Raw genomic sequence first — 25061 nt, 5'->3', positions numbered from 1 at the left:
GGATCCGACCCTCGCCACATGAGACTGAAGATAATCTCACATCAGACCCGGAGCAGACCCTGAAATCCAAATCTCTCCCCCACCAGCGTAGCTTCGTCCTCTGAAGTCGAGATGCTAGGAGTCAGGGTGGCCTGGAAGCTGGAAGAAAAAGCCACAAAACCTCATAATGTAAACTGAGATCCGCTACAATATAGCCTGATCGAACAAAGCAAAGATACAGAGAGGGAGGGAACGACCCGGTGGGTCTGGTAGGAGTTGGATCAGAACCTTTTATCCAAACATTTTTATCAAGTTTCAGGACTTTTCTTAGATGTAACTGATGGTCAGGGTCGACTGTAGGTCCAACTCGGGGGCCTCATTGGGGAGATTTTCCTCACATTTACTCCCTTTAAATAGTTGAAACGAAAGATGAACTCAGGGAATTGTCCAATAAATTACACAAATAGATATGTATATATATTTGATGTATATATATTTGAAAATAAATCAGTTTCTTGACAAAGTTAGAGCCACATTCTGTCCAGTCAGTTTCCGTTGTTGATTAGATCCTGTTTGTTTTCAGATCCATCATGTTTTAAGAACCTGTTTTTTTAAGCAATAAACCATGAAAAATCAAGACTTTTACTTAGAAGCTGCCAACATTCCCAGAAACCCTAGCATTAGCATATTGCTATCAGTAGCAAACCTGCAGTTACATATTTTTCATCAATATGCTATAATTAGCAAAAAGGCTACTACAAGGGAACAGTAGCTTCAAAGCTACAGTGAGGTGAAATGTTAGCATTTGCTTAACTGCTAGCATTCGGTAAGCTGCTTCCAAAAACATGTTAGCAAACAACAACTAGCATTAGCTGCTATTCTAACTTTAACTGAATTGCTAAAATTACCCACACTGCAAAAACACAAAATCTTACAAAGTATTTTTGGCCTAGTTTATAGTGCAAACATGTTGGTACTCCTGAAATGAGACAAGTACTTTTTCATCAATATTAAGGAATTATTTACTTAAAACAAACCCCTATTTCTTGCTTAAAAGCTACTCTTACGTTTCTTATTTCAAGTGTGCGAAGATATTTACACTAGAAACTATACCAGAAATATTTTGTAAGATTTTGTTCTTGCATTGCAAATATACTTAAAAAAAATACAAGAGCCACAAATTCACCCCTAAGATTTCAGTTTTTGCTTTTTACCTCCATCAATACTTTATATTTAGTTTTTTGTCTTAAATTTCATTCAACACGGCATTAAACAGTCTTAAATTTGACTAGCTAAAACTTTGGTGAAAAACTCGCGTAGTTTTTAATAAAATGTCCCAGCTGAGGCCGTCGATGTTGGACCGTCGGTTGTGCGGCGTTTCCAGACGCGAGTCAGGTTAGGGTTAGTTTGTCAAAGCGAGTCACAGAGAGGTGGGTGGTTGCTTGTTGAATAGCTTCTAGCTGTGTTTCTAGCTAATTAGCGTGTTAGCATCCAGTGTTGGTGGCAGCCAATCAGAGCGGAGCTTACTAACAGGTTATCCCTCCCCCAGAGGAGACAGGAGGAGGAGTACTACGCCCGTCTGGAGGCCGAGCGGCGGCGGCAGCACGAGGAGGCAGAGAGAAAGCTGCTGACGCCCGATGAGCCGGCCGGTCTGTATCGGCCCCCGCTGCCTCGGGATTACAACCCCCCCGCCCCCCACAACCCTACTAACACCCCCCCGCCCCCACCACAGAGAAACACCTCCTACCTCAAAACACAGGTCATCTCGCCCGACACGCTCTACACAGCCAAATTCGTCTCGTACGCGGGCGACGACGAAGACGAGGAGGAAGCCTACTCGGCAGGGAGCGGCGGCCAATCAGGTCAGGCCAAGCTGTCGGCGACCAGGAAGTCGTACGGCGACCTCCCGGCCTCCGCCGCGCCCACTCAGAGCCGGCCTCAGCCGCCGCCCACTGCGCGCAAGCCCCGCCCTCTTTCTGATGGCATCTTCCTGTCTGGCTCGTTCCAACCGCCAGCCAACAACTCCAACAGTACAGCCCCCCCCCTTCCTGCCAAACCCAGCTCCGTCCCCCCACCAGGAAGCTATAAAGGTAGAGCCGGAGCGAGGAGCCAGGCGCCTCTAAACTCCCAGACCTCCCTCCATCCACTCATCTGTCATTTCCTACCCTTCAGGGTTTTCAGCTCTTAGATTTTCCCTCTTTTACGTGTTTGTCTAGATTTTGTCCACCGTTTCATCGTTCACTTTAATTTACTTTTGTTTGTGGGAATCCCTTCGTCTCTCCTTAAGCCAATTAGATTGTTTGTTTTGTGTTTGAACTAGGGCTGAATCGATTAATCGATTACTGAAATAATCAACTAATTTAGTAATCGATTAATCGCTAATTGGAGAATACAGACTGAAAAAAAGACCAATTTCAGGAAGATCGTCATTCTCAGAGGAGCAATTAGCCAAAAAAACATATTAGGGCTGAAATGATTAATCATGATTAATCAATCACTGAAATAATCGTCAACTAATTTAGTAAGCGATTAATTGGATTATACATTTAATAAAGGCCAATTGCTAAAAATATATAATTCTCTGAAGAGTAATCAAGTCAAAATTGTACAAAAAACATATTAAGGCTGAAAGAACTAATTGTGAAGCGATTACTGAAATGAAGCACTAAATAACCCAAAACTGGCCAAAAATTTATCTATTTTGCATTTAAGATAAAAAAACTTCTATCTGTAGTTTTAGCTTCAAATTCTATAAAAAGCCTGTTTTGCTGTCCAGTTATTGATCGCTAATCCGAAAGATAACCATCAGACATTTATTAAAGGAATTCTGTGTTATTCCGTTTTAGGCATTAACATTTCTAGGCATTTCTAATATTGTATGAAATATCCTAAAGTAGTTAAATAAAAAATCTGCAGAATGGTCCAGTTTTTTAAATTCGATTAATCGTCAGAATAATCGATCAGAAAACTGGTTATTAAAATAATCATTAGCTGCAGCCCCAGTTTGAACACCTTCCTTCCTTCTTGGTAATTTTTTTTCCCACTCCCTCTCCTCATCTTCCTCCAATCGCCCCCCTTCTTCAAACAGAAAAAAAAGCAATCGATAATCACGCCACCTCGTTTGGTACAGACGATTGAGGCCAATCATAGTACTGTTGGTGTTGTCGCTCGCCGCCTCCTTTCTGTCTGGTTGGTTGCTTCTTGGGAATAGGGATGGAGGAGTCGCCTCCACTTCCTGCCTGTAGGCTCTGCTTAGCGATGTTTGCTTTAAAGGGAAGGAGATTTGGCTTTTCACACCCATCTCTAACTCAGTAAATAAAATGACTTCATATAAACGCAGCAGCAGTGAAAACTTGCCTTTGTCTGAGATTGTTTAGCATTTCAACTTGACGACTGTTAAACGAAATGGCTGCTGTTTTGGTTTATTCAATACATTTTCCCATGTTATAAGTTCAAATGTCTCTGTCTAGTTATAACTAGTACTTTTTCATCAATATTCAGGAATTATTGATTTGAAACAAACGTTTATATCTTGAGTTAAGGTTTTCTTGTTTCAGTTGTACTTTGATAGTTTGCAGATAAAAATCCTCGGTCAGATTTAGTTTTTTCAGTGTACTTCACAACATAAAAAAAACTGTTTAATTCTCTTTTTTGTTGTACATTTGGATCTACTATATCATGTCGCAGCTTTATATGCGACACTTAAATTTCAGAAAGTGTTGAGCTGAAGGAAAATCTCTCGACACGCTCAGACAAACGCAGAATTAAATGCATCTGAATCCATTCCTGAGGTCCTGATTCGGTTCCCGCCTGCACCTCGATCCTCCCCATCACACACCTGAGACCTCAGACACACTTCATGTTGCACTCATTAAGCAAAATCATCTCACTAATGCCCCCACCCCACACCTCCCTGCCCCCAGCACCACCCCTCCCCCGCCCAGCGAATCAAATCTGCATGCTTCACAAACCAATCACAGCACGGCGCTGCACGCTGGCTGCCAGCAGCTCACCTCAGTCACTGGCTTGATGTCTATTGCTTTTTACTGACTCTGCTAAGCTTTCTTCTTCTTTTCGTTTCTTTTCTAGTTAATTTGCTCCCCCCAAAACTACTTTTTCAGTTTCAGCTGATTTTTGCTGTCCTTCCTTTTCAACTGTCGCTTTTGTCGCTGCAGCTTCATTAAAACCTGACTACAACTCCCAGAGGACTTTGCTGCAGGTTCAGGTGGTTTATCAACACCTGAGCCTCCGGCTTTTTCCTGCTGGACTGAATGCAAAAAAAAAAAAAGTATTTGTTTTACTGAGCTGGCATCTCCGAAAGCTCGACTGTGACTTTAATAAAATGGGGAAAAAAACAACAAGAGGTCGGATTCCACAGAGTAATTTTCATCTGTTTTGGCTCAGCAGAGGAATGTGAGGGCTCGTTTTTTGGGAGGGGGATGGAGCTGAGGAGCTGCCAGCTGGATGAATGTGTTTGGGTTCACCATTTGTCGCTGTGTCTGTATGGAAACTGTCCCAAACGGCCCCCGTTTTTATTGCCTTGGAGCACAAACCCAACATGTAGAGTTAAAGTCCAGCACAAAACGACATCTGCATTTATTTGCAGCCCTGGTAAAGATGTGAGAAAAGACTTTGTGCACTGAATATTTATTTAGAGTAAGTTTTAGTTTGTTTGTTCACAAGATTATCAACAATAATCCTCTAACAGGGGTGCTCAAGATGTGGCCCAGGGGCCGTTTTTGGTCCTTCAGATGATTTAGTTTGGCCCCTTACCAAGTCAAACATGGTAAAAAATTGTCCAACAAAATAGAAAACAACCAAAAACATTGGAAATTGTCTGTTTTTCTTTTAATAAGGCAACAGTCTGAAGCCTCTTTAATGATGTTCAGAGTTCAGAAAAAATTGGATGAATTTAATAAATTTTGTGCCTGGTAGTTTAGATTTGCTAGTTTTGGCAAAAAGTTTGGGCACCACTGCTCTATAAATTAAACATACTTTATTGATTTTTCTATTTTTTATCTTTTTTGTCTTGTGGAAATGAGAATATAGCGCGGATATAGTCAAAAAATGGCAAAAGAAAGTCGCCTAAACTTACCCATATCTCCAGTTGGTTTGTTTATTAAAACTACAAATACGACCGGATGAGGATGAAAGTTTATCCTGCTTCCGTTTAGTGATTTAGACAGTTTAGCTTGCAGAGCCTTTAGGGGCGAGACCAGACGCCCTGCAGAGGAAACTCATTTCAGTCGCTTGTATCTTGTTCTTTTGGTCACTACCCAAAGGTTGTGACCATAGTTGAGTTTATTGAACGTAGATTGATTGGTATCGTCACTGTAACAATCTGCCTATCAATGTATTTTTTTTTCCTCTTTTGTAAAGAAGACTGAGATACTTGAACTTCTCCATCTGGGCCATGACCTTGTCCCCAATCTGGAGAACACGCTACATCCTTTTCTGGCACAAGACCATGACCTCGGACTTGGAGGTGCTGATTCTCATACGTCTCAGTAGAAAAGTGGAGATCACCAAAACAGATCCTTCAGCACCTTTGCACTGTCATGAGCAGAATCGATGACTAGGGCCAACACTGGGGTAATCCAACTCTAACCAAAGACAAGTCGGATTTAATGCCCCCATCGTTGACCAATCTTTCATTGGTCACACAGGAAGCCATCGTATCAAGGTCAAACGCTTCCTTCCATCCATGAAACGCGTAAACATCTTGAAGGACTTTGCTATGGATCAGCATTTTCATAAAAATCAGGTTGCCTCAAACTAGAATTGGGTCTTTAAAGAGGATAAAACATTTGGTCAAATCAAAACAGAAATGGTTCATGAAATGTTTAGGGAACCTTACTATTCCAATTAAAGTTGAGTTTCCTTTGAGGAAATGTCCACATCTTTACCAGGAGTACCTCTGCTTCTGGAGTAAAAACTGGAGCCATTAAAGATTCATCCGTTGCTTCTCTGAAAGCTTCCTGCTCTCAGGTTGAAGCGGTGAAACTAAATGTTGTTTCAGCTGGAAAATCCCAACATTTTTTGTTCTTTAAAGAGGAAGTCGTTGGCATATTTCACTGTTTTTCCAGTTGTCATAAAAAAGACCAAAACCAACAATGTGGGTTTCACTCTTATACTGAACCTTTTGTTGTGAAACTGGACGGAGATCCAGAAAAGGAAGCAGGGATGTTCTTTCAGTGTAGTTTGTGAACGCGTACGGTGCAGAATCCTCACGAAAACAGCCCGAATCTGAGTGAGGTCCAGCAGAACCGCTGCTTCAAAAGACTCGAGGTGAAATGTCTGTCAAATGCTGACTCTCTTTTAGGTTCAGTTCATTTTAATAGAACTCTTGTTTGTTTGCCTGGCAGTTCGTTTGGGAGGTCTTTGTTCAGTTGAAGTGAACTCTGGTGCGGTTCAAATGCATTTGTGAACGACAAGTGAATCAGAGACTGCAACAAAAACAGGAAGTGGACTACAGCGCAGGGCATTCTGGTAAATACAACCAAAACAAGCGCGAGTTTAGCACTAGCGGAAGAAATGGCTCAAAAGAGAAATCCTACAACTGCTGAAATCTGACGCCACTCCGTTGTTGTTTACATTTTGTGAAGAAGGAAGTTGCGCTCATCGTCATCTTCTGAGGTAGAGAAAAGAAATCCGATTTTAATTAGACGCCTAAAGAACCTTTCAGTTTGTGGTTTTAGACTTTTAAAAAACAAAACTTATTCTGTGAAATGGTTGGTTTTGGTGTTTTTCCCAATTAAAAGTGAAACCATCGCGGCGGTCGTTACTGAGACACAGGGACACATGAGCCGAGCTCCTGAGCGGGGTTGGGTCGGGGTCACCAGCTGCACAATAAGGGTGACCACGACCTCAGATCCCGGCCCACGCTTCCACAGACCGTTTCCTGCTTTGGATCGGCGCTCTAACTGCTCCTCTTCCTGCCTGGAGAGATCTGAATGTTTCTGCGGTAACGCTTCTCAACGCTGCTCTTCTTTCTGCTCAAACCGGTCTGTGGGAAAAAATAACAAAATAGAGACTGTATGGAGAGGCTGCTGGGTCTCAGCTCAGAGGTTTTTTAAAATAAAAATAATCAGAGTCTCTCTCAGCCATCACCCAGCAGCCTCCGCCTCAGATAGCTTCAGTTGCTCCCTGAATGCTGACTCATGTTGTGCTGCTTTGTTTGTGTCCTGCTGCGTGGCGCCCGAACATCAACAGGGTTTAACTCGCACACTGGAAACTCGACAGGAGTTGTAGGATCAGGAGAGGTCTACAACGACCCGCGGGACAAATGGACAAAGAGGTGAGCATTACATCGTCTTTCCAAGAAAAAGCTGTAAGCTAGCAGCAGATACTAACGTGTAAATAAGCAAAATAAAATATATAGTATTATAATAAATATAAATTATTTTAAGACCATTTGATTGATTTACAATTAATGTGCCTGACTATTCAAATTGAGATTTTTATTTCTTCCAACTATTTGAAAACAGAGTTATGTGCTGCCCTCTAGTGGCTGGAGGTTGGGTCAAATTTAAAGGGGGGATTTCAGGTAGAACTTTTTTTTCCAGGTTTTGTTTTTTTTAATCATAAAATTTCTGGTATCTGGGTAAATAGAATAAAGATAAAAAATAAGATTGTTGGAAAAATATTAAATATTTTTCAGTTTTTTTTTTTCAAATCAAGCCTGAAATAAGTTATCAAAAAAAATTACATTTTTGATCTAAAAAATGCAGACTTTCCTTGTTTAATTAAAATAGTTCTTGCTTTGTTTGTTTAAATAAATTTTTTTTTGGCTATTTTAGTTTGTAAAAATGACATTAAAATATCCACCTTTTTAAATGTATTGATATTGATAAATCTGCTTTTAATTGCTGTATTAAAACTTATCTAAATACGCCAAGTGTTTTCAAATGATGACTGACATAGATCCTGTTTCTATTGCTGAAAACAGATCAAATATAAAATATTTTTCAATTTTCTTCAAATCTCCCACAAAATAAGTAGAAAAAAACATTTAAAGTTTGTGATCTACAAAAGAAACATATATATTAATATTTTTAAAAACCTAATATATATAAGAATAGTTCAGTTTTAGTTTGAGTAGGTAAAAAATGTTTAGTTTTTAAAAATGCCAGGAGTAATTTTTAACTGAAACAAACATCCACCTTTTTTAATCTGTTGGTATTGATCGCCCCCTGGTGGCGTCACAGAGACACTGCAGCAGCTTTTCTGTAGCTCTGGTGTTGTGAAGGAGTTTTTCTCATTGTGTTTTTGTGTCTGTGTTCAGTCAGGAGCAGGAGAACTCGATCCCCAGCGACGCGCCGGAGAGTTTGACCTTTAAGGAGCGCCAGCGCCTCTTCTCTCAGGGGAAAGAGGTTTCCAACAAGGTCAAAGCTTCCCGGAAACTGATGGAACTGGAGAACGAGCTCAACACCAAGCAGTAGGCCTCCCAGCGCCGCCTTAAATCCACCTTAAGGAGGTCCTGGGAAACGTCCAGATGGAGCAAACACTGACAGCCTCCTACCGGTTCTGATTTTTATTTTTATTTCGAGATAACTGGACCGTTCACCTTTTATTTTTACGACGTAGCGGTATCGTTGGAACATGGCAGACGGTTCTAGTTTCAGATTCATCCGAGTCTGTCAGCTATATAATAATGAAGCACTGTAAAAAAGTTTAATTATATCTGATTAGAGAAACACAACAGACGGGGGATATATTTTTGTTTGTAAAATGGTTCTTGGGGGATTTAGAAAGATTTATTCTCGTTTAAATTTTTTTTAAATAGCTTCCTGAAATATGAACAATTTTATCATATTTTACGCTCTTTTGTTGTTGTTTTCACTTTCAGTTCCTTCTTGCCAGCAGAAAGAAGCGTATTTTATTAATTTTATCCGTTTTTTTTATTTTATTTTAAAGATTAAATTCTCAGAGAGGAAACACTGTTTTTTCACTCGGTAGCGACAGAGAGCGGATTTCTTTCGTTTTTGTGACGTCTTAAGAGGAGCTGGAGGATGGTAAAGGGGTCTGTAAGTGCACAACTTTACTGTAAATATTCCGGTCCATAACTGTCTCTTTTTACTACTGTGGAAACCTTCCAGGAAACTAAAGAAAACCGGAACGCTTCCGTGATTAACTTTGAATTTTCAATTCAGAAAACCCAACAAACCTCTCGTTTTCAGTGTCCCCCCTCCCCGCCTTGTTTCCGAATGTTAAGTTTTAGGTTCTTTTAAAGGTAGTTTTTTGCAGAGTTGTGTGAAATTAATTTGATTTGTTCCCTAAATTCAATTCAGAAACACTTCCACTCAAAATGTGATGAATGTTCACAATATTAATAAAGGAAGAAGAGCTTCTCTTCGAATGCTTGTTTGCTTTACAGGTATTTATTTCAAACCTTGTAGGAAAAAGTGAAACACACATGCACATATTTTAGTATTTACTCTGTATCTGCAGACCTTTTTATTTCAGAGAAGTGGATTATATTTGGGACCTCTTGACTGTGGTAATCTTTTTTTTACAGAGCGATGGTTTCACATAGTAAACGGTTTCCCAAAGTGTCAACACTCTTCAGCTGAGCTTTAAACTCTGAGTGACTCCATCCTGTGTGAACGGATCTTATTTTTTTCATCGACTGGAGATGAAACTGATTCTACGTGACGATGAGATAAAATGCTGTTAGTAACCGACCTGTAGAATCACTACAAGCATTTCCTCCTTGACTTCTCCCTCTAGGTTTCAAAATGAACTGAATCATTTAAATGGTTTCATGTTTAGCCTTTTGTAAATCATTAATAAATACAGATTTTTCAACAATGGGGCCTGATAATGTTTCATCTTTTCATCATTTTTCTAAGAAGTAACGTTTACTTGTTTCGCTGCCAAACAAGCAAAATATATTTTAAATTTAATTTGATATCAAAAATATATATGCACAATTACCTCAACTATCAAGTTTCCATTAAGATTCATTTAAATATTGTCAAAACTGAATTTTACTAAGCTTTTGTTGGATTAAAAAAATGTGTTTTATTCTAGTACTTTTTTTTATTTTACTTTATGTTTAACACTATTTTTGTTTTTGAGAAATTTTCTAAAACTTTTTTTTGGTCAAGTCACAGTGAACATACAGCGTAAATGTGTCCAACTTAAGTAAAGTAACCACATTTTTATGTCATAGATAAAAATGATCAGAATTAAAATGACTGCCATACATCTTTAAAAATTGAAACATTCATAAGGCAAATTTAATATGAATTTAAGATCAAATTTAATTCAGAATTTGAGGTACACAAAATATTTTATATGAGGGAAAAGGTTTTAGCACGAGGGGGCAGATTACACAGTAAAGTATACGTTTACTCTTTTCACGATGTAAACAGAACTCTGAAAAGAACGAACAGGAAGCGGATGGAACTGGCGCTTTAGAAGCGCGAACTGTCCAGAACTCTCGCGGGGAAAAACGTGTTTTGGAAATTTTATTCTGAAAGCAATGCCATAGGCTCTCCACAAACTAGCTTATTCAAAAGAAAAACCGAAAGTATTGCGGGTCATTGTAGCTACACCAGTTTTACGCGGATATGTATAATTTCAGACACACCAGAAATATAACTGACAACTCTTATTACTGTATCGCTTAATATTATCGCCGTCAATACGTCACAGTATCTGTCAGGATGGCCGAGCGGTCTAAGGCGCTGCGTTCAGGTCGCAGTCTCCCCTGGAGGCGTGGGTTCGAATCCCACTTCTGACAACATTGTTTTGATTATTCAGGGTTTTTTTTTTTTTGTTGGTTTTTTTTAAATTAGGTTTTTCTGTTATGAGCCTAAGAAGCTCATAACCAATTGTGTTTATTTTGAACAAATTATCTATGCAGCATCGACTTTAGTCAAGAAGAATGGAAAACATAATAGACCATATAGGAAATAAGTTTATATGAACATATAATCATATTTACGTCAAGGGAAAATTTGAGAGATTATGAAGCATTTACGTTTCTTGTTCCATAACACCACCAAGAGCAAAATGAAAACACAGGTAATTTTAACAAAAATAAGTTTATTTCAGACAAGCACCAGTAAAATAATAGAAAACGCTTAGTTAAGTATTTAAGCAATCTCCCTACTTAATATAAAGAAAGACTTCGAAAGTCTTGAAAATACACATACAAAACAAGGCTAACCTAAAAATCTCAAAAAAACTAATCATCACATTTGAGGAGCCTCTAACAAATGTAATTCTCCAGAGCAACAAACTTCTACTAAGTTTAAGGAATGAAAAGGGTTGAGTGAGGAAATTATAACACAACAAACATAATCAGCCACAAATCAATACAGCTAAATGTTAATACATATACATTTAAACATAAACTTCTGTTGTGTGGCTGATTTAAAAACAAAAAAAAAACACTGCAGCAAACACTTGAAGCTTTCTTCACATCAGGAAACCTGTTGGAGAAGAAAATAAGATCAATAACACGGTCATTACTGGTAGAAATGATTCCAGGCTGAAAATGAACACTGCTCTACTTTGTCCATGTCTTATCCAACTTCTGGAGTTGTAATCTAACTGGGTTTGAAACACATAATTTTCAAACATTAATGCAACGCTGGACGGAAATAAGTCTTTTGACGATGCAGAAATTTGATGAAAAAATGCAACAGCAAATGACTAATCAAAGCTAAGATATTAGTGTGACCTAGTTTTTTAAGAGGCGACTTACTTTTACCAGGCAGTGTAAAAGCTTTCTTCAAGCCCAGTTTGTTTTGTCTTATATTATAGTGAACAAGTTGCCTTTTATGCAAAACTACTTTATAAAATACCTGCATATCATATTGTGAAAGATCACCTTCCCACAGCCAGTATTTATTATTAATTGTCTTTATAACTATTTGTTTCTTACATTGACTTGATCTGGACTCTGAGCTGACTGAGGTGTTCACTTTGCACTCATCAGTAGCCTCAACGTCATTGTAGTCTTCTTCATCGGTATCACAAACCTGAGGTTCTTTACAGGAACTCAACTCCTGAAACCTTTAGGTTAGAACAATGCACATTAAAATCTTAAATATACTATCAACATAGCATGGTTTTGTTAAAATCTACATCATGCATCTTATAATTTACTACTAGTAGAATCTGAAGAGTATACCTGCGTCCAAGCAATACATCTATATAGTTTGCATGTCCAGCATCCACCAGCTTCTTGGCGATATGGACTCCATCAGCAACAATGTCCACTCTCCAGATGGAGTTGGGGCCAAACTCTCTGAAGAAAATCTGCAGATCTTTCTCGTACAAACAATCCTGGAAGAAGGCTGCCGCCTCATCACTCCACTGTCCGTCCACACCGGCCGGTTTCACCCCTCTCAGAATGCAGGAATAAGTCATTTTTGGGAGGTTTGCAAGCTCTATTGGAAGCTGCTTCAGCTTGGAGAGGTCATGGTATGGTATGACCTCGTGATGCCCATAATCGACGAGTTTCAGGACCACTGTGGTGTCAACGTGAATGATTTGAGCCCTGGACCACTTGTTCTTGGATTCAGACATCAACAGGCAGCAGGCACCTGGAACCAGGTGGGCCTCTGGAAGAGAAGGCATATTGCCAGGCAGGTTGTCCAACATTATAGACACTTTATCCATGATGAGGAGTAAATCTTCGAGGACAACACAAAACTCATAGGGAGTGGTAAATGCTGATGCAAAGCCAGAGTAAGCTTTGTCTGTCTCAATGGGAGCAAAGAAGAGCAGCTGAGGAGTGCTGGTGTCTGCGGTGAATCCATCTGGTGAAGCCTCATTTTGAGTTTCAGCTGCTAATGCAGTCTTGTCTCCATTTTTGTGCAATGAAGCCTTGATTTGACACTTAAGCAAGAGTTCACTCAGGGCAATTTCAACCAGCCAAATTTCATCAGCCTCAGAAATTTGGACAAATATCAGCTTGACCTCAGTGCCTACTAACGGTTTGAGCATTTCATACCAGCACTGATGAGCTGCAATCCCCTCATCGAGTCCAACACTGTTTATCTTGCACAACAAAGCAAGGTTTGGGACCTCTTCCAGGTTGGTACATTGCTGTGGGACAGGCCCTCTTGGAATTTCTACAGTTATTCCATGATCCACCAGGAAGACCTCAAACCTTCTCTCATGTATCTGCTGAACAACAGCTCTCCGCCACTTGCCGTCCTCAGCCTGGACTAAGCATTTCAGGTCTTTTTTGACATCCTTCTCAGGCACAGTTCTGAACTTCTTTATGTTGTCCATCATATGTCTTTCCATCGATGTTAGCAAGTTGTTTTCTTTAGTCAGTCTGACATAAAAGCTGCTGTCACTCTGGACTGAAAGAATGGTTCCAGTTTCTGTCTCTATGGCCTGAACAGTCTGATGGATGAACACATCTGGACAGTCCCTGGAGACTGGGATGGAAGATGTTTTTGACTTCTTGTAGTGCTTTCTTCTATAGTATCTTTGTCCACTCCCCCTGGTATTTCGGACTTTCTGCTTGGCTGATGGTTTTGGCTTCAAACTCTCATTTTTTATGGTGGATGCTGCTTCTCTGTACTTTTCACTTTGCTGACTTTCTTCTCTGAGATTCTTTTTACAGGGACTTGGAGTGAAATCAGATAAAAGTGATTGACTCGCTTCTTTGCTTTTTGCTACAGAGGTGCTATTAAGTGTTGCATCGCTTTCAGCTTCTTCATCAAGAACATCAAGAAGCTCAACCTTGACTTGCCAGTGATCCCCAATCTGACAAACAAACTCAACCAAGAGTGGCTTCTCTGTCACAGCTTCGATGAAAGAAGCTTCATCTCTATAGGTGCATGTGTTAATCAGTGAACATGGTATGCTAAACCTTGGCTGGGATAGGAACTGTTCCGGTAAAAAGTAGATCTTTTCCTTTCTGACAAATGCTGAGTTTCCGTAGTCCACAAACTCCACCTTGTAGGAGGAATCGTCTTCCTGGTTCTTCACGACTGAACGATACAGAGCTCCATCCTCCTCAAACTCTGACAAAACAGCATCACTGACAGTCAAAGGTGAGGCCAGCTTCAAGGAATCTTTGAAGTCACTTGAGTTGAGATCTTCGCCCATTTTCAGGATGGCAGATTCGTCATCTGACACCTGGAGGTAAAACCTATTGATGGAGTCAATGTGGGACACAAAACATTTTATCCTACATCCAGGATCTATGTTCTTGTATGCCAGCCGCACCAGTTGGTGCGTTCCTTTTTCTGTTCTGTGCTGTGTTTGCTTTGTATGTTGGTTTTCACTTGTGGACTTGATTTGAGGTTTTACAGGACCAGTCCTCTTTTGATTTTGCACAAGTTCTTGTTTGGCTATTGCCTTCCTGTTTGGGGCACTACCAAGAGCATAATTTTGGGTGTTTTTCAGTTTTGCGACGATAACTTTAGATGGAGATGAACTGTGCACTTTTAGTAGAGTTTTGAATGTGCCTATATCACGGTTTTTGTACTGGTTTTGATTTTTTGTTTTTCTGCAGCTTACAGAAAATCTGACTGCAGTCTCTGGTTTCTGGGAAAGACTCAAAATGAGCTCCTTCAACTTCTCATTGATGTTGATCTCTCCATCAAACAGCTCAACATCAAATGATCCATCATCCCTCTTTCCTAGCACAACAACTCTCACCAGTCTATTGAGGACTGCATTGATGAGCCACTCCAGGGCATCTGCATAGAGTTCCTCTGTGGGCACTGAATGGAGGTTGAATCTTACAGCCTGCATTGGCGTATACAACAATTCTTCACACCTCCTGGAAATGAACATGACAGACTTTCTCTCGGATATGTTTGTGTTTCCGTAGTCAACAAAGAAAACACCAACATGCAGGGATGACTGAACACTTAGGGTTATACCCCTGTACCATTTGCCATCCAAGTATTTTGCGAGGCACATCTTTCTCACAACAGCTCCTGTCCTGGCTTGAATGTTTTCAGTTGCCTCTAAGATTTTAATCTCCAGTTCTTCAATGATTTCTGTGTTCCTCTCGAGGTGGCAGTAGACTTCACACTGGCTGTTGACATGCGTAACATAGACCTGTTCTTCATCTCCAGGACTTAGGTCAAACGAAGAGTAGATGTAAGACTCGGGGAACACATCAGAGTTTTTCCTCGTTAATGAAGTTGCTACTCTTGCAAGTCCCTCCTTGATAAGTGCATTTGCAACGCTTTGCTGTGTTTGGGTGTTATGGAGAGAAACGACGTTGCAAATGCCTTTGTTTTTCACATTCAACAGGGATGAAATTTTACATTTCAGAACACCTTCACTGTTGAGGGCAAAACTTTTCAGCAAGTTGCATGCATGGGGACTCCAATCGCCACAGTATTTTGGATCTGCTGGTTCAATGAGGTTATAAAGGCTGCATCTGAAAGCTTGTCCTTCCAAGAGAAGATATTCTGGCATAATTCCCTGAAGATGAGAAGGTGTGACCAGGATAATGGAACCGTAGTCAACCAGCATCACGATGTCTCGGCTCTTCCTGTGTCCAATGACTAAACCCCTGTACCAGCGTCCATCTTCAGGTGACTTTACAATGCAACACAACTCTTCTGGATGGAGGGGAACTGTGTGAGCTGAGTAATGGAGCTGGATGTCGTCCATGAGCTTCTCCAAAGCTTGACTTCCATCTAGAGCCTGGCACCAGAAGTCAGATGGAGAGTTAATGTGGGAGCAGCGTACAAAGACCTCGAACCCTGGCTTGAATTTTAAAGCTTTGTAACAAGAATGAACTTCAATCTTCTTAGTTTCATTTCTGCACAGGCTCACTTCTCCTTTACAATCCTGCCGCTGCTCTTTTCTCATGTTTGTTTCAGAGCTTTGTAGCTGTCTTGCTTTATCCAAAACATCTTGTTTTTTCTCCACAGGTACACATGGAATGTACTCAGCCAGTTTGGAAGAGATCAAGGCCTCAGTAATGCTTTTGTCGCTTCCCATCTCAAACAAGTCGACGACAAATGTGTTTTTTTTCATCTGGATTAGGTGGACAAGCAAAGCTTTGCCGGACACAGCTTTTCTGAAGAACTGACATGTTGCGCTAGGCCAGACGTCATCTAAAGGAAAAGTGTTCACAAGTGTGCAACAGACAGCAAAGGGGGATATGCCAGCAAATGTTTTGGGTATGTTCTTTATCAACTTGTGTGGCACTTTTTCAACATTCCCATAGTCGATAAAAAGGATTTCGGCTCCGTGCTCGAGAATGTCTGTCACCACACCCCTGTAGAAATGAAAGTCTTCATTGTACAGAGCACAGCACATTGCCCCTACCTCCAGATTCAGCAGTACATCTTCATCCATCTTCACCTGACTGAAATGCTCTCCTATTTTGGCCATCATTTCCTCAAGCTCCTGGTTGCGTTTCTGGGTTCTGATCCAGAAGTGGTTTGGATCCTGAACATACTCAACATAGCCCATGAAAAAGGAGCCAACCTGAATTTCCTCTGCTTCAAGGGTTTTGTATAAAGCTTCACCCAGGATTTTCTCGTAATTCTCATATCGATCCTGAGGGGACGGTTCCTCAAAATCTGAAAGTGGCTCGGAGGAAAGATTTAGGATCGGCTCTGGTTCTTCCAGGTGTTTGTCTTTGGCACTCAGCACTGTGATGGTGTACAAATGATTATCTTTATCAAAACCAGTAATCTCCACATCGAGAACTGCTCCGAGCAGTCCTGCCTTGAGGAGACTCATCTGCTGAGTTCTGAACACCAAGTCCTGGTCAGCCAGAGGGGGAAGTGTGCATGGAAACGCCATTATTTGCATTGAGTAAAATTCAGGAGGTAAGCTGTGGACGTTCTCAACTTTTGCTGTCTCAAAGAAACCGTAGTCAATGAAGAAAACTCTTACTTGAGAGTTGGCTGGCAGGAGCTGCACAAAGCCTCGGTGCCATCTCTGATCTTTTCCTTTAACTGCACACAGAACACCAAGGTTCTCTGGAGTCCTCTGACTGCATCCTTTGGTTTTGTCCTCACAAATTTCAGCCAGCTTTTTTGAAACTTGCAACAGCTCTGCTGCTGTGTCAGCCATCTGACAGTAAAACAGCCCAGGATGGACAGCAGCAGTTACTCGCACTTTAGAGTATTTCCCAAAACTAAATTTAGGCCCACAGAATGACAACATGTCCTGATATCCCTGCAAGCTAGATGATTTGTAGCAAAATTCTTGGCCTCTTGATTTTTCAATGAGCAGGTCAGGAACTGGCTCCATGTTTTGTTTGAGTGGCACCTCTGTAAGCATGCTAACCAGGAGGAGGAACGTATCTCGGTCCACATGTCTCCCAAAGCCATGTCGAACAAGGTCAGAGTTGATGTCAGGCGCTTCAAACAGAAGGACTTTGTGAGGAAGAAGTGCTTGGATAAAACCTGTGACATTTTTACCTGTCAGGCTTGACAAATATCGTTCAACAACAGAGTGAGAACAATTCTGGAGAATCAGTACATTTGCCAGAAATCCACTGACTATTTTTGGAGGCAGGATGAACAAGTCGTCCGAACAGGAAGATATGCGAGCAATGTCGACACTCAGCACGTTTCCACAATCTATGAGGAAAACATCAACCAAGTCCTCCTTTCGGTTTTGAACTCTTCCTCTGAACCAGCGAGCTGAAGTCACATCTTCAACTAGGCAGAAATCGGCAACGTCCACTGCGGCTTTAGTCTTTGGTACATTCTGAAGTTCTTGCTGCAATATGTTGTAGTCCAGTTCACATATGGAAGGGTATTGTCCCTGGAAGTGTATCAGGGTGGCTTCAGGGCTCCAGTCCAAGTGCGTCAAACTGAGATCCACTGACCAAAGGGCATGTTGTGTCAGTACACCTGAGTCTTGTGACCTGCAAATTCAAATAGCATCAATTAATAAACAATATTCTATCTGTAATGCTTTATTAAATAATTGTAATTTACGAAAGCAGGAAGCTGAGAGTACTGATTTAATGTTTGGGGTGACTGTGGCTCAGTGGAAGAGAAGTCCAATAAGGAAACAGCCTGCTGATTCAACCAGGCTGTGTATTGATCAGACATGATAAAAGTGTAAAAAACACATTTATCACATTCTGAGACCCCTAAAGTATATCCTGTGCATCTAATTGCCATTAGATGTCACTTAAATTGTAAATAAAGTCCAGCTATTTATACAAAAAAAATAAATATATCACAACTGGAAAGTTAATTACCTTGATCTAATGTTTCATAATAGTCCTGTCTAATAGTTACATTCTAGCAGTAAATACAGGAACCAACCAATGAGATAAAAACCTAAAGAAGTTAACTCATCCGCTCCAACTGGTATGTTTATGATTTAACTGTTTTACTTACTTCTCATGTTCTGGTCCGAGCTTGGACTGCATTGTAGCAAAATCTGGTCCTTTCAAATCACCAAATCAACCTACAGGGAATACAGATGTTGTTTCATGTTAGTTTTTAATTAAATACAGAGGACCCCCAATATTTCCAGTGGCTGGGAAAACAGCAGCCTACGAACAATCCTCAAAACCTCTTCTAAATACACTTATAGCTGACTACTTCATAAAATATACCTTAATATGCATTAACAGGCGCAGTGGAAATGTTCTTGGCGCTGAAGCTAATAAACAATTTTTCTTATATTCTGCTGTACAGCCAATGAGCACCAATGAAAATAAGTGGTGTTCCATAAAAAGAAATGCTGGAATTTGCACATTTCTACAAATAATTATAATTATAGACTTATGTTCCACAGAAAAGTGATTATCAGAAACTCCTCTAAATAACATACATAAAGTGACAAGGACATAATGCATATAAGACATCATTTGTGGTACATATTTGTTATTGAACAATATCAGCAAACTTCCCAAACTAACACCCACACAAACTGTATCTTAAAATGTTATATGAGGGTAGTTTAAAACAAGATTTAAAGACAACAAGGTGGTTTTGTCATTAATTTTGTTAAATAATGGCCACAACAGGAATAAATTACATGTCAACTAAAGATTCACATTTGTACATTGGTAATTTATAGTAGTTTTTTAACCTACTATAACCATGATTAATGAACATAGAAACATAGCAGTGATCTATTATTATGAAACAAGAAATAAGTTTAGGATTTAAGAAAATCAAAACAAAATAATTTAAAAAAATATTCATGTGCACAAGTTGGAAAATATTCCAAAGTATTGGAACCAAACACCTCAGTAATTTTTGGAAAGCTAAGAACTAGGGAACCAAAAGATAAATAAAGCTGTGATGGAGAATTTATTAAATAAATTCAATAAAAGCAGTTAATAGTTTAGGTTACAGGACCTCTTGATATAGAATGGATGGCTCATATGGATGGACAGGTGCATGAACAAGAGGATAAATGGATGAGCAAACGGATGGATAGATGCTACTTTTATAAAGAGTGACAAGGAAAATGTTCTGACTTTATTCCATTATATTTACTGAGAAATGCATAAATCCCATACTTTTTGCAGATTTCACAGAAACCCTGTGTAACAATTTTTTTTAATTTTCGGTTTAAAACTTTAAGATAAGATAGAAATGTCTCAGAATACAGATATATCTACAATTGCTTTTTAACATATAAAAACAAAAAAAACTGTTGAACGGTTGTTTTTGATAAAGCGAACAGTGACTCAGCAAATTAGCTTCGTTTAGCGGGAGCTAACACCAAACAGCTAACGAAGCTAACTGAGCTAACACAGACGACCCAACTAATTTTTTTTTTAATCTCAATCCAGTCTAACCGCGCTGGTCTGCTTTAAGACCTACTGATAACAGTAACCGGGAACACTGGTCGAGTGGTGACTCCTTTCTGACCGAAGTTAGTGACCCAACTCACCTTGGCGCCCGTTTCCTGCTCGCTGCCCCCGGGTAAGTCCAAGTTACCCGCAGCGGCTGGGAACCATTGCTAGCCTCGGTGAAGCTACAGAGATGCTAATTTCTTATGCGCATTAACGAATCCCGCGTTTCAGCGAATAAACAGACAAATAAATCGTCACCTCGTTCAGGCTGTTACAATGAACAAATTAGTAAATTACTAATAAAGCATATCCATTTAGATAGAAATACTCAAACACTGACCCATGTTTCTATTTTTCCCCTTTAAAAAATACAGTAACAAAATTAATTTCGTAATTATTGGGCATCTCACGTAGGTTTTTAAAATAATAAATAAATCACCATCTAGGGTATCACATAAAAATGAATTAATTAAATAACTAACATCCAACTATATATGGTTATTTTTGTACATATTCTATTAATATATTCATATCGTTTATGCTATGTGTGCACACACTGTAAGTCATTTCACTACTTTGTTGTACTTCAGACCATCAGAGGTAAGGATTTTATACTGACTTTATTTAAATGGCAAACAAAGCATAAAACATAAAATTTGTTTTGTTTTGTTTTACATTCATAAACCAATTAAAGGTATCAAAAAATAACAGAAAATCATGTTTGGAGAAAGGTAGTTCAGACAAGTCAGACTTTATATATGTAGAAATAAAGCTGCTCTCATTTAGTCGATATAACTAAAAATATTATTAAAGTTCATACAAATTGGGTTGTTTCACTGTTCCTTTTTGCACACTTTTTAATTTTATTTTTTATGATTTGCTGCACACACAGTTAAACAATCTGAGTTATAGATTCAACATCACTGTGTATTATGAAATACTCATAATACAAGAAGTTTTCATAGAAATTGTTAATAATTTATTGTGAACAGGAAATTTTTTAAAGGGACAGAAACAAGTTATACATATCTAATTTGTTCCAATGTCCAATTTTTGCAACTATTAAAAACAATTCATATTTCATTTTGTTTTGATGACAATAAGACTCCATATTGGTCCAGTTTCTATTGTTTTGAAGTGTGTGTCACATCTTATTTATATCCCAGGGAAACGGAAAGCAATGCATCAAAAATTAAAACTAAGAACATCCCACATATATTTACTTAGTAGGATTGTTAACAGCTGCGATTTTGTTGAAATTAATTCTTGTTTTTATGTCATAGAGATAAAAAAAATGTAGTAAAATATGTTTTTTTCAGTTTTAAATTAAGCTACTGAAAGAAAATATACATTTATTTTACTATAAAGCTTCTTTTGGATGGTTGTGGACTGTAGTAGAGGAGTCACATTTAACCCAAACGTATCCAGATATTTTAGTTTTAAATCTTTCCTGATAGAATGAAAACAAAGTGAGAGCAGCTCTGAGTGAAATCTGTGTGTGTTTAACCTGAAGTAAAAGGCCAGCTGACTGTGGGAGGTATGGATAGATAGATGGATGGATAGACAGATGGATGAGGGTTTTCTGTTAATCATTGATAAAGTGGATTAGCTCAGTCTTCGGTAAATATGATGAATGCATCCACAGCTTCATTAGTTCTTCCTTCCCTCGGCACAGCTTCACTTTTCCAAAATGCTGGACCTGATGCTTGTGATATTCAGCTGGATCTGTGTAAATAAGAGGTTGAGACGTATTGCTTAAAGATTTCTTCATGGTTCAGTAGATGAAAACTTTACTTTTATTTAGTTAATTTCAGAAAAAAGATTTATTTTTTTTAATCTGTTTATCATGCCGATGAAACGCAGCAGTGAGAGTTCAGCCAGAGGCGACATGTTTCTTATTCACTCTTTTACAAAAACTTTGGAAAACTCAACAGAAATAAACTCTGATTTTAATGGACAAACAACTTTTCATCAAGAAGACGATTCTGGGATTAAATCAGGTAAATCTGTGATTATACATCTTACATAATTAAATTTTTTACATAATTAAAATTCAACTGAAGTGAAGTTTGAATATGATTTAATTCAAACGTAAATAAATGCAGTGACACTAATTAGCCACAGGGTGGTGCTACAGCTTAGCTCAAATAATATTTGTTCTGTTTGTGTTCAGAAAATGTGAAGTTTTAAATTTTGCTTCCTAATCTCACTGACTAAATCCACATCTTTGCAGCCATGCTTTAAAAAATTGAGCAGAACTTTAATCACTTTTATTAACACAACTTTTTTTCATATGAACAAGAAAATTAGATGGTTCTCTTATTGTTGCCAGATAAACATTTGATTGATTTCACACTTAAAGGTTGTCATTTGTGCAAAAAGCCTGTTAAAAAGTACATGTGACATTCAATTTGTAGTACACTCCCTGATAAAATGTCGTAATGTCATTAGTTTTTATTTTATTGTACATATAAATGTACAAAATGTATGTTTTTACTTTCATCCAAATACAAGAAACTAAGATCTTAATGATGATTTAAAAAATTAGAAAAATAAGAAAAAAGAAAAATATGAAAATTGTTATTTAATTTGCTATAACTATAACTGATAAGAAACTAAGTGATTCTTCTAAAAATGTTCTTTTTTGCTTTAGGCCATTGAAATAAAATCTTCTCATTTACTAACACGCCATTTTGAAACCTGCTCTTCACTTTAAGTATTTTAAGTAATAATAGACATAATAATTGTTTTTAAACAGGAAATATTAGTGTAGAATATTTGTGATTAAGTTATTTTTGATTCTGGATTTTTGGAGACTCAGTTATTACTGATGGCTCCTGCCCTTGTTTATGTCTATATTCGGCTCGTTCTGTACATTAGCTTCAGTGTTGGCTCTAGTAGATCACATGACTGGATTATGCAATATGTGCTGGATGTTTGTTTTACACACGGAGAACATGCAGCCTTGAAAAACAAACATTTGTAGCTAAAAACTCTTAATTTTACCTTAATTTTTTAAAGTAGTTTAAATTTGAGTTTCTAATTTCCAGATTTTGTGATCTTCAATTAATATCTGTTTAGAGTCCTTACATTACACTTTACATGCTAAATTATATCTACTCTTTAAATAAAACAACACTCACCAACAATTTAACTTTGACATTATAATTTACACAAATGTTTATAAATTGGATTCATGTTTGTATCTTGCTCTCTGTTCTTAGTGTTTTCTCTTTTACCTGTATGGCAGAGAAAAATAAAACGTGAGGAAACATAGCTGCTGTCCAAACAGTTCCCCCTTCAGAATAAGAGCATGAATAACCAAAACTTCAACGCAGATGTTGAACTTCAAGTTGAGTAACTGGAAGCAGCCAAGTAAATTAGTTCTTTAGGATCTTTCTGGAAATGTCTTTATTTATGGGAAGCTACGTTGAGCTAAACATTTTCAATGTTAGCAAAAGCACTAAATGATAAATTAGCATCCACTATTGGCCATTTGTGAAAACTCAAAATAGAGACTGAGTCCTTCATTGTAGCGTGGAAACCACATCAAGATACTTTTCGGACTCTGGGACCCAAACTGAGGACAGTAGAGTTTAGCTAAACCACCTGCTAGCTGCTAGCATAAAAGAGCTAATGGAGTCTGTGGCAGACTGCCAGGGTAAAAATCACTGCTGACAGGAAACTAATATAAAATTTCATCTTACACTAATAAATAAGCATCCTGATGATTTCCAATCTTCTGAAAAAAATATTCTGAAGGGGAATTTTTGGACCTGTGCAACATTTCCTATCCAAAGAGCCATTTTCTCTCCGATAAGCTGAATAGACCTAGTCTATAGCTGCTAATGTTACAAAAAGACAACTGTTGCTTGATTTTAAACATCTACTGTAAGTACGCAAAAATAGGATGGATACATTTCCCTCTATGGAATGTTGACATTTGTGGAAAATTATGAAATCAATTAAAAATAAAACAACAAATAAAAACTAAATTAGTCAAAACTTAATTAACCAATGACATCTTTGCATTCTCTTTTATATCTAAATTAGTTCAACAATCTTAACATTTAAGGGTGACAAATTGATTTAAAAGAAAACAATTGTGAACCTAATAAGCTAATAAAACATTATCTTGACGTTAGAATTGACAGGAATTTCTTTTAGGACCTTTTCTGAAAGTAATTAAACACACTGGTTTGTAGAAAGGCTTTTTCTTTGGAACAGGAATGAAAACATTTCCCGTTAGCACAATAACAAGTCATTACGAGGTCACAGTACAGGCCTTAAAAATTATAACCGCATACTTCAGAAAATATGGGTCTACTTTATTGATTCTTTTCAACATTATCCACATCATATTGTATACTTTTGGTAGTACAATAATTAAACTAGTGGGATAAACAAAGTCAGAAATATCTCCAAGGTCGGATCAAAGAAACTAATCAGAATTTAAAGCTGCGAAGGAAATAAGGAAAACCTTGAAGGCTCAGTCAGAAACACCAAATCTAAAATAAATTAAAAACTACTCATCAAATGCTCCATTAGTGGAGAAAGGTGAGAGTAAACTATCAGAAGCATGTTAATGAACTAATTTAAGAGAAGAGAAATATAAAGAGTTAAGAAAATGAGCAGATTGCTGTTCTTTATTCCTCCATGTTTTTAATTACAAGCTAAAGTTTACAGTTGTTGAGCGCCGTAAAAGTTTCTCAAACTGCACAACCCTACATTTACAGGAATGATTTTACTGAAAGAATTGCAGATTTATCAAATAATTTCATTAATTTCCAACTGAAACTGTAGGTGCATGCTGGAAAACATTTCCAGAAGTTTCTGCGTGTTTTTCAGGTGAATTTTGGCTTAAAATTTCCCGCTCTGTTGTTTTTCTCTGCAGAGGACAGCAATGAGACGCCTTCGTCTGAAGACGAGCATGACCTGTTGGACTTGAACTCTGACCTGACCATGAAACAGAGCATCAGTTCATCCAGGAAGACAATCAGTCAGATCATCAAGGACAAGAAGAAACAGACGCAGCTAACGCTACAGTGGTAAGAGCAAACCTGGTTCACACAGAAAGATTTGCTTCATACTTACAGAACATACACAAACATCCTGTTTTTACTCACTGTATGACATTAATATGTCCCGTTTCAGGGATTTCTTTAAGGATTATCTAACTTATTTGAAATTAAATAGATGCTACAATAATGAGACAGAAGGAATATCTGAGATTTGTTCATTAATGTCTTCAAAACCAGATGTTTACATGCACAGTTATGATTACTGTCTCTTTAAACAGTTGAGGTGAAAACCAGATGATGATGTCATGGCTTTGGAAACTTCTGATAGGTTA

The 25061-nt window shown here is 38.3% G+C and overlaps 3 protein-coding genes and 1 non-coding gene across 4 annotated transcripts in view; 3 read left to right on the top strand and 1 right to left on the bottom strand.

The window, feature by feature from the left end:
- LOC106935365 (afadin-like) overlaps nt 1-8909 on the top strand; it is a gene marked incomplete at its 5' end in the record, with an annotated part of 81051 nt that extends 72142 nt beyond the window's left edge. The window contains 3 exons of the mRNA XM_015015799.1: nt 1529-1841; nt 7192-7276; nt 8264-8909. Coding sequence (XP_014871285.1) covers nt 1529-1841; nt 7192-7276; nt 8264-8420 — 555 coding nt within the window. The remainder of the gene's footprint in view (nt 1-1528; nt 1842-7191; nt 7277-8263) is intronic.
- Nucleotides 8910-10643: 1734 nt separating this feature from the next.
- On the top strand, nt 10644-10726 carry trnal-cag (transfer RNA leucine (anticodon CAG)). The gene has a single exon. It is a non-coding gene; the product is annotated as a tRNA-Leu (tRNA).
- Nucleotides 10727-11014: 288 nt separating this feature from the next.
- On the bottom strand, nt 11015-20076 carry tdrd15 (tudor domain containing 15). The gene is made up of 5 exons (XM_015015800.1): nt 19807-20076; nt 18294-18363; nt 12125-17809; nt 11876-12006; nt 11015-11420 (listed from the first exon to the last, which is right to left on the bottom strand). Exons 2-5 carry the CDS (start codon nt 18323-18325, stop codon nt 11407-11409), a joined length of 5862 nt encoding a protein of 1953 aa, XP_014871286.1. The 5' UTR covers nt 18326-18363; nt 19807-20076; the 3' UTR covers nt 11015-11406.
- Nucleotides 20077-21539: 1463 nt separating this feature from the next.
- LOC106935364 (DNA-binding protein RFX6-like) overlaps nt 21540-25061 on the top strand; it is a 21924-nt gene continuing 18402 nt past the window's right edge. The window contains exons 1-2 of the mRNA XM_015015798.1: nt 21540-21708; nt 24603-24756. Coding sequence (XP_014871284.1) covers nt 21555-21708; nt 24603-24756 — 308 coding nt within the window. The 5' untranslated portion in view covers nt 21540-21554. The remainder of the gene's footprint in view (nt 21709-24602; nt 24757-25061) is intronic.

This window comes from Poecilia latipinna, unplaced genomic scaffold (genome assembly GCF_001443285.1).
Source record: "Poecilia latipinna isolate Pla-1442-1.1 unplaced genomic scaffold, P_latipinna-1.0 Scaffold1954, whole genome shotgun sequence".
NCBI lineage: Eukaryota > Metazoa > Chordata > Actinopteri > Cyprinodontiformes > Poeciliidae > Poecilia > Poecilia latipinna.
Note: the sequence above shows the minus strand (reverse complement) of the source record. Positions and strands in the feature narration are given on the sequence as shown.